Below are 10000 nucleotides of genomic sequence, written 5' to 3' on the forward strand. Positions count from 1 at the left end.
GTTTTGTTGTTGTTATCATCATCATCATCATCATCATCATCGTTATTATTTTGTTATCATTATTAATCACCATGATTATCAGCAGTATCATATTTATCATTGTAATTCGTTGTAATAGCAATAACTGCTGTAGTAGTTATTGCTATTGTTATTGACTTTTACTACTGCTTTTGCTTCTCTATCACTATTATTTATCATCATCGTCATCATTCTGATTCTTGCTCTTATTCCTATCTTTATTCCTGTAGAAAAAATCATTAGGGTGCAACTTAAGAAAAGAAGGAAAGCACACACACGCACATATATATATATATATATATATATATATATATATATATATATATATATATATTATATATATATATATATATATATATATATATATATATATATATACATATATACATATATACACATGTGTACACGCACATGCTCACGTATATACACACACACACGCACGCACACACACGCACACTCCCCAAACTCCACCCATCTCTTCCGATCTCCGCGAACCTCCTCCTCCTCCCACCCTCCCACCCTCGCCCGTTCGTCCCTCCCTCACTCCCTCCCTCCCTCCCTCCCTCTCCCTCCTCCTCCCCTCTCCCTCTCCCTCTCCCTCTCTCTCCCTCTCTCTCCCTCTCTCTCTCTCTCTCTCTCTCTCTCTCTCTCTCTCTCTCTCTCTCTCTCTCTCTCTCTCTCTCTCTCTCTCTCTCTCTCCTTATTTCACCTCCCTCATTTTCCCTTCTCCTCCTTCAGGAACTGCAGGAGACGACGTTCCTCCTGCCGAAGGACTCCCCGAAGCTAAAGCCCCGAAGGCCGGCCACGCCCACCGACGAGATCCTCCCCAGTGACCACGCCCACAAGCCGTCCTCCGCCGCCCACGCCCACGCGGAGAAGAAGGGGAAGGGCGAAAGACATGATAAAGTGCCGGAGGGGAAGATAAATTTCAAGGACGAAAGGAAGAAAAGGAAGAATAAGAAGATAGAAGAGGACGACGCAGATCGCCTCTCGGTGCTTGACAAGCTCGAGAGTGGCAGACATGACAGGTGAGGGTCTGGAGAGTGGCAGACATGACAGGTGAGGGTCTGGAGAGTGGCAGACATGACAGGTGAGGGGCTGGAGAGTGGCAGACATGACAGGTGAGGGGCTGGAGAGTGGCAGGCATGACAGGTGATGGTTCAGGAGTGGCAGACATGACAGGTGAGGGGTTCTAGAGTGGCAGACATGACAGGTGAGGGGCTGGAGAGTGGCAGACGTGACAGGTGAGGGGCTGGAGAGTGGCAGACATGACAGGTGAGGGACTGGAGAGTGGCAGACATGACAGGTGAGGGTCTGGAGAGTGGCAGACATGGCAGGTGAGGGTCTGGAGAGTGACAGACATGACAGGTGAGGGTTTGGAGAGTGGCAGACATGACAGGAGAGTGGCAGACATGACAGGTGAGGGGCTGGAGAGTGGCAGACATGACAGGAGAGTGGCAGACATGACAGATGAGGGTCTGGAGTGGCAGACATGACAGGTGAGGGTCTGGAGAGTGGCATACATGACAGGCGAGAGGTTCTAGAGTGGCAGACATGGCAGGTGAGAGGTTCTAGAGTGGCAGACATGGCAGGTGAGAGGTTCTAGAGTGGCAGACATGGCAGGTGAGAGGTTCTAGAGTGGCAGACATGGCAGGTGAGAGGTTCTAGAGTGGCAGACATGGCAGGTGAGAGGTTCTAGAGTGGCAGACATGGCAGGTGAGGAGCGTTTTTGAGTGTGCAGCACTAATAATTTATCTTATGCACGTAGTTTTTTTTTTTTTTTTAGTGACGTAAAGTGGTTGTGTTCGTTTTTTTTATGTGTGTGTGTGTGTGTGTGTGTGTGTGTGTGTGTGTGTGTGTGTGTGTGTGTGTGTGTGTGTGTGTGTGTGTGCGCGTGCGTGCGCGTAAGTAGGTAGGCAGTTATCGTTATTATTTGCTGTTCTTCAGTAAAATATATAAACAGATTGTATAGTAAAACTACCACGCGTTTCTGTTTGCCTGTTCGCTTTTACCTCCAGAACGAAAATAGACACGTGACCTAATTTTTTTTTTTTTTTTTTTTTTTTTTTTTTTTTTTTTTTACTGGTCAGTCGATTCCAACTCGAACGACGGGGAAAAAAGGATCAAAGTGCGATTTTACAGAATTCATCCTAAATATATATATATATATATATATATATATATATTTTTTTTTCCTTCTTTTTTTAAATTAATCAAGGCTATTGATGAACACATATTAACGGTATCACACGCACATGTACACACAAACACGCATACTCACTCTCACTCTAACACACTCACTCACTCACTCACTCACTCACTCACTCCCCCCCCCCCCCACCCACCCACCCATTCACTCACCCACCCACCCATTCACCCACCCACTCACTCGCTCGCTCACAAAGATGAACAAATGTGAAGAAATACACTGAACGGATGTTTCCATGTCCTATTTGCCCTCCGCGTGCTTGTTCGGCCGTTACGGTAATTAAGGAAACGTTCAAATTGATCTTATGCTTTCCTATGATAAGCCTTTTGGTCATGTTCGTGCATATGGATTGGTAAGCCTGTTGTGTGTTGAGGAGGTGAGGGAGAGGGTGAGGGTGAGGGTGAGGGTGAGGGTGAGGGTGAGGGAGTGGGAGAGTGAGAGGGAGGGGGAGAGGGAGAGGGAGAGTGAGAGTGAGAGGGAGAGTGAGAGGATGAGGGAGAGTGAGAATGAGAGTGAGACAGAGAGAGACAGAGACAGTGTGAAGGAGACAGAGAGATAGAGACAGGGGCAGAGAGACAGAGAGGGAATGTTATAATAATACGCTAAACTTCAGAAATACATCGAAATATTTGTCCGCATACAAGCAATGTATGTTTTGATTATCTCTGACACATTCCGTCATATCGAGAATGTAAATACTGGGTTAGGAAATAATACTTACCTGTTGCTTCACAATCCACGTACGTACATTCTTTCAATTCTATAAAATGAAAGCTGTGGGCAAAACACACTCAGTATTGAAAACCTGTTGTTGTGTGCACGTGTTTGAGATCTGACTTTGGGAAATGCGTTATGATTGGAGGAAAAATACAATTCTGTCTACAGGAAATACATTGTGATAACTGAAGGAATTTCAGTAACGAGAACGTGCTGACTTTACTGGTAAATGTTTTATTATTATTATTATTATTAGTAGTAGTAGTAGTTGTAGTATTAAAAGGTATACTGAGGCTTTTGGTGCTTCCGGTAATACTTTCTTAAGTCTGTATAGTTGTTTTGGTGAAAGGTAGCTAGTTCATTCTGATAGGAAATTTATGTACAGTATAGGTTAATGGAATAGGTTGTAAATCCACGCTTTATTACACACACCAGTCAGTATCTTACGTTAATATCTTACCGTTGTTTCGGTCGTATTTTATTGCACATATGACAAAAAAAGAAAGAAAGTTCACAGTATACGTGGCCATGAAACTAAACTATTAATGGTTGATAACTCGACCCTTACGAACTAGCCAATGGTAGTTGTCTATTTATGGTAGGTATGGGACTCTTGTACACTGATAATGATTTCTTCAACAGTTTGGTTATTGCATAATGAAGGCGACTACCAGGTTATTGGAATTTTTTTCAACTGTCATTATATGTTTCTTAGTCTTTATATGGCACTTTTGCAGCGTTAATCGTATCATATGACAGTCTTTTGTAGCCTACTGGTTGGCATTTAAATTCAAAACTGTGAAAGTGGTTTTACACAATGCGCTTTTTTTTACACAACCGTAAATCACTTGTTGCAACCAACGGGGCATAATCTAACCACAGGGCATGCAGCTGTAGTGTACAAAAAAAATGATTTTTTCTCTTTTTCATCTGTGTTCATTTATTTATTTATTTATTTATTTACTTTTTCAAGTTTTTTTTTTCTTTCTTGTTTTTAATATGACACCATAATTTCTTATATCTATTCACTTTTCGAAAGAGGAACCCACTGTGAGGATCTTTTCGTTATTATTTTATCGCTTATTATCGTTTATCATAATGCCTTTGCATTTCCTCGTCGCATTCTTTAAAGTTTCGGAAACGGATTCAGGAGGAGGCATTTACTTAAGACAGAAGACCGGATTTCGAAGTCTTTTTAATTTTTTTTTCTTTTTCGAGGTGGGAGGTCTTAGTAGCGGTAAGGGAGAAGGGAGGGGATGGGGGGAAGGGGGATGAAGAGGACCCCCCCCCCAACCCCCAACCTCACTCTGTAAACCCTTCTTATCCGTATTATCAAATTGTATCTCTTTTGGAGATAAAGTTGCTGGTGATTGGGAGAAGAGGAGGGGGGAAGGGGGTAGGATAAAGGAGAGGAAGATCGCCAAGAATGCGGAGAGAGAGAGAGAGAGAGAGAGAGAGAGAGAGAGAGAGAGAGAGAGAGGGGGGGGGGAGAGAGGAAGAGACAGAGGGAGAGAGGAAGAGAGTAGGAGAAAGGAAGAGAGACAGACAGAAACAGGGAAAGAGAGAGAGAGAGACATGGAAAAAGCGAGCTACAGAGCGATAAAACCAGATAATTGATTACGAAAGACAACGAGGAGGGAGGGAGGGAGAGAGAGAGAGAAAGAGAACCCACTCGAGATAAAAACGATAGGTATCTTCTCTTCAACTATATTTTTCCCCATTCTCTCTCTCTCTCTCTCTCCCTCTCCGGTCTCTCCTCGTCAGTCTGTTCCTCCGCCGCAGAAGAGACGCCGCCACCTTCACCGGGAGAGCCTCATGTCTCGCGTGGATTATCGGAAAGTTTGCCTGAACCGGAGTTTGAGGCGAGATTCGGAAAACGTGGAGATGGAGGAGAGGGACGCGGAGAAGAAGAGGAGGTGAGGGATTCGGGTAGGAAGGAGGAGGGAGATGAGGGAGGTGAAGAGGAGGTGAGGGATTCGGGTAGGAAGGAGGAGGGAGATGAGAGAGGTGAAGGAGAAGTGAGGGATTGGATGGGAGGGAGTGGAATGGAGATGAGGGAGATGAAGGAGTGGGATGGAGGAGATGAAGGAGTGGAATGGAGGAGGTGAAGGAGAGAGAGGAGAGAGATGAAGGATAAGTGAGAGATTAGATAAGAAGGAGAGAGATGGAGGAGAAGAAAGAGAAGTGAAGGATCAGATACGAAGGAGAGATGAAGGAGAAATGAAACATCCGATACGAAAGAAGGAACAAGTAAGGAGAGAAAACGTGTAAGAGGGACCATCCTGTTTTCTAGAGCATTTAGAACGAAGAAAACAAAGGATATGGAATTTTCCACTCGACCCAAGTGTCACTTCGCATCCCAATTAAGTATTCATCTGCAGTGCAAGCATCGTCGCTGCAATGATTACAAGATAACCCATAATGATTTATCCGCAGAGGATATCGTTAATATTTCGAGACCTAAGCCCCCGTGATCACTCCACTTACCGATTTGTTATCAAACGACCTATATATCTGTTTATATCTTGGTATGTATCTCCCGCGCGTGATAACTTGACCGAGAGATAACATACGCTTTGTATCCGTCGTGTGGTTTGTGCTCAGCTGAGGGATCGAATATGTAAAATTAGCGGGTAATTGGTATTAAACGCACATCTTTACCGTGCACATGATGATAGTATTTAGTCTTTGTGAGAGGGAGAGGGAGAGGGAAAGGGAGGGAGAGGGAGAGAGGGAGAAGAAGAGTGAAATACACACACACACACACACACACATACATATGTGTGTGTGTGTATGTGGAGAGAGAGAGAAAGAGAGAGAGAGAGAAAGAGAAAGAGAAAGACAAAGACAAAGAAAAAGGCAGAGAGAAACAAAAGAAAGAAAAAGGAAAACAAAAGAGAGAAAGAGAGAAAACAAAAGAGAGGCAGAGGGAGAAAACAAAAGAGAGAAAACAAAAAAGAGAAAGAAAGAAAACAAAAGAGAGAAAGAGGGAGAAAACAAAAGAGAGAAAGAGAGAAAACAAAAAAGAGAAAAGAGAGAGAAAACAAAAAAGAGAAAAGAGGGAGAAAGGGAAAATAGACAGGATGGATTTTCTGGCGTTCCCTTTGACATTTTGGGGACGAGCAAAATAAATATCAAAAGTTTCAAAACATCGCGTTAGAGTTAAAGATGATGGCGACCTTTATTTCTCTCTTAGTTCTCTTTTCTTTCGAAATCTGCCGTATTCATGTATGTATCTCTCTCTCTCTCTCTCTCTCTCTCTCTCTCTCTCTCTCTCTCTATCTCTCTCTCTCTCTCTACCTCTATCTCTATCTCTATCTCTATCTCTATCTCTATCTCTATCTCTCTCTCTCTCTCTCTCTCTCTCTCTCTCTCTCTCTCTCTCTCTCTCTCTCTCTCTCTCTCTCTCTTTCTATCTCTCTCTCTCTCTCTCTCTCTCTCTATCTATCTATCTATCTATCTACCTATTATTTTTTATTATTATGATTATTGTTATTATTTTTATCATCATCATTATCATCATTAATTATTATTATTGCTGTTGTTGTTGTTACTGTTATTATTGCTATTATTATCACCATCATTACTCCCCCTACATTCATTATCACTTTTATCAGCCCAACCTAGATTTTTTTTTATAAATACGTTTTGTTCCTGGCAGTGGATAGCATTTGCCCGGGTTAAGTATTTTACATACCGACATAGTCATGCCGATAAGAACTTTATCATTCGACCTGATAAGAGATAAGGCAGGTGTTTGTTTGGTATGGGGGGAGGGGGGTTAACAAGTGGTTTTAAGTATAGATAGTTATTTAAGTGAAAAAAAGAAAAGAAAAAAAACGGGTCTCGGTTTTAAGTATAGATAGTGATTTAAGTGAAAAAAAACTGGTCTAATACTGCTAAAGGAGGTCGTGATGAGTATTTAGTCTATTATTGTTTTTAATTAATCAGCTATTATTTTATATTTCTTTATAGTCTAATTATTACCTTTTTTTCAGTATGTTTATCCACTGTTTGGTTGCTATAAGCCTTACTGAAGAGTTCTCTTAGGGAAAAAAAATGTTGGTTCGTTTCGCAGCCGGATAAATGTTACAGTTAATTACCCTGATTATTGTTTTTTTCTCTTAGTCATTAGAAGCCATTAAACTGAAAATGAAAATAAAAAAAAGGATACAAGGTTTAAAAGATTTTTTTTTTTCATATTGTCAGTCGAATGGGGACAACCAAAAAGTTACATAAAGGATGCAAAATTAAATTCATAAATTGTGAACTTAAGATTATTGATTCGTTCAAATGCAGAAGTAAAAGGAGGTGTCACAGCTCCGTTTCCCTTTGAGAATTCTGCGAGTCTAACCCACATTTGTAAGAAAGGTTTAAATTCTGAATATGGAGGTCGAAAGGCGGCAGTGACGTTACTTGCCGTGTGGAGTTTTATTTCGTTTTAATTTTTACCCCTTTCTTTGTCACAATAAACTGTTTTGGGCGTATTTTCTGTCAGCTCTTGCTATCTCCTTGTCTGTGTTTACATGTTTTCTCAGGGGGGAAGGGGGGAGACACCAAAGATATGTTAATAGGTCATGCGTATGATTTGATATACTGTAAATGTAATTGAAAGAAATCAGGCCGTATGCTTTTTTTTTCATTTATATTTTTTTTCTACTTGAATACCACGTTCTCAGATATCACAGCCTCGAGAGACAGGCAGGCGGACAAACAGGCAGACAGACACAGGAGGGGAGAGAGAGAGAGAGAGAGAGAGAGAGAGAGAGAGAGAGAGAGAGAGAGAGAGAGGAGGGGGAGAGAGAGAGAGGGGGAGGAGGGAGAGGGAGAGAGAGAGAGGTTTTTTGGAAAAAATGGGGGGATTTTTTTTTAAAAAAAAAAAAATGGTTTTCAAAGGATTAAAATTTTTATTTTTTTTTATTTTTTTTTTTAATTTAAAAAAAAAAAAAAAAAAAAAAAAAAAAAAAAAAAAAAAAAAAAAAAAAAAAAAAAAAAAAAAAAAAAAAAAAACCTTTTTTTTCTTTTTTTTTAAGTTTTTAAAGTGAAAAGGGGAAAAAAAAGGCCGCAAGGGGAAAGGAGGGGAAAGAAGGAAAAAGTTTAAAAAGAAAAAAAGAGAAAGGGGGGAAAAAAAAAAGAAAAAGGGGAAAAAAAAGGGGGGGGGGGAAAAAAAAAGGGGGAAAGAAGAAAAGAAGAAAAAAAAAGGGGGGAAAGGGGAAAAAAAAGAAGGAAAGGAAAGAAAAAGCAAAAGGGGCAAAAATTTTTTGGGGTTTTTAAAAAGGGGAAAAAGGGGGTGAAGGGAAAATTTTTTTGGGAAGAAAGGGGGAAGGGGGAAAAAAGGGGAAGGGAAAAAAAGGCCGGGGGGTTTTGTTTAAAAAGAAAAAAGGGGGGGCAAAAAAGGGGGGGGAAAAAGAAATAAGGGGGAGAGAAAGGGAAAAGGGAAGAAGAAAGGGGAGGAAAGAAAGAGAAAGGAGAGAAGGAGAGGGAAAAAGAAAAAGGGGAAAAAGGGGGGAAGAAGAGAGAGAGGGGGAGGGGGGGGAGAGAGAGGGGGGGAGGGGAGAGGAGGGGGAGGGGAGAGAGAGGGGGAGGAGAGAGAGGGGGGAGGGAGAGAGGAGGGGAGAGAGGGGAAAGGGGGAGGGGAAGAGAGAGGAGGAGGGGGGGAGAGGGGAGGGGAGAGAGAGAGGGAGGGGAGAGAGAGAGGGAGGGAGAGAGAGGGGAGGGGAGAGGAGGAGAGGGAGGGGGGGAGGAGAGGGGGAGGGGAGAGAGGAGGGAAGAGAGAGGGGGGGGAGAGAGGGGGAGGGGAGAGAGAGAGGGAGGGGGGAGAGGGGGAAAGGGGAGAGAGAGGGGAGGGGAGAGAGAGAGGGGGGGGAGAGAGGGGAGGAAGAGAAAAGGGGGAGAGAGGGGAGAGAGGGAGAGAAGAGAGAGGGAGGAGAGAGAGGAGAGGAGAGAGAGAGAGGAGGGAGGGAGAGAGAGGAAGGGGAGAGAGGGGAGAGAGAGGAGAGGGGGGGGGGGGGGAAGAGAGAGAGGAGGGGAGAGAGAGAGGGGAGAGGAGAGAGAAAAAGAGAGAGAGGAGGAGAGGAGAGAGGGAGAGAGAGGGGGAGGGAAGGGAGAGAAAAAGGAGAAAAGAGGAAGAGAGAGAGAGAGAGGGAGAGAAGAGAGAGAGAGAGAGAGAGACAGAGGGAGGAGAGAGAGAGGGGAGGGAGAGAGAGAGAGAAGGGAGAAGAGAAGAGAGGGGGGGAAAGGGGAGGGGGAGGAAAAGGGAAAGAGGGAAAGAGAGAGGGGGGAAGAGAGGGGAGGGAGAGAGAGAGGAGAGAGAGAGGGAGAGAGAGAGAGAGAGAGGGGAGAGGGGGAAGACCGACAGACAGACAGCCAGACAGATAACAACAACAGACAAAAAGTGACAGAGACAGGGGGAGTGGAAGTGACAGTGACAGAGACAGGGACAGAGAAGGGGAGAATGGCGGGTAACTCTACAAACATTCTAGTAACCACTGAACTTTTCAAATCCGTTTTTTTGTACTGTCGGAAGAGTTAGATTTGCCAACGACGGGGTCAAAATGGGGGAAATTCGCCCCTTCTTGTGCCTAGAAGATGCATTGTTAAAGGCTTTAGATGTTATTTTCGTTTCCCCAAGGATTATTTTCGGCCAGAAGTTTGCACGGTGATTCATACTCACTCGTTCTACTATGGTTTTCCCGAAAACCGTGTGTGGTGGGCTTTTTGGGGGCCTCTAAAATCCGAAATTTTACCATGTAATTTTTTACTGCTTTTTTTTTTCCTTTTTTCGTGTCTCATTTTTCTCACCCGCGCCTCCCAGGGGAAAACTCATTTTAATCATATAAAATAAAACCCGGTTTTTCCCTCCTTTTTTTTTTAAAGGGCCTTCTTTCCCCACTTTTTTTTGGGAAAACTTGCGTCCCAGCCAGAGTTTCCCCCCAAAAACCCAAAAAGCCGGGATAAAGCCTCAAAGGGCTGTTTGGAAAAACCCCCTTTTAAATTACATTTTTGGGGTTTTTCCGTTAGCCAAGCCTTGGTGAGCAAGTGGAATTTTTCCCCCCT

At 43.2% G+C, this 10000-nt stretch overlaps 1 protein-coding gene across 2 annotated transcripts in view; it reads left to right on the forward strand.

The window, feature by feature from the left end:
- The window catches only part of LOC119580339 (myogenesis-regulating glycosidase-like), an 84235-nt gene that overhangs the window by 63811 nt on the left and 10424 nt on the right, over positions 1 to 10000 (forward strand). For both annotated transcript variants that reach the window (XM_037928439.1, XM_037928446.1), the window contains exon 4: positions 757 to 1046. In XM_037928439.1, coding sequence (XP_037784367.1) covers positions 757 to 1046 — 290 coding nt within the window. The remainder of the gene's footprint in view (positions 1 to 756; positions 1047 to 10000) is intronic.

The sequence above is a fragment of the Penaeus monodon genome, chromosome 2 (genome assembly GCF_015228065.2).
Source record: "Penaeus monodon isolate SGIC_2016 chromosome 2, NSTDA_Pmon_1, whole genome shotgun sequence".
NCBI lineage: Eukaryota > Metazoa > Arthropoda > Malacostraca > Decapoda > Penaeidae > Penaeus > Penaeus monodon.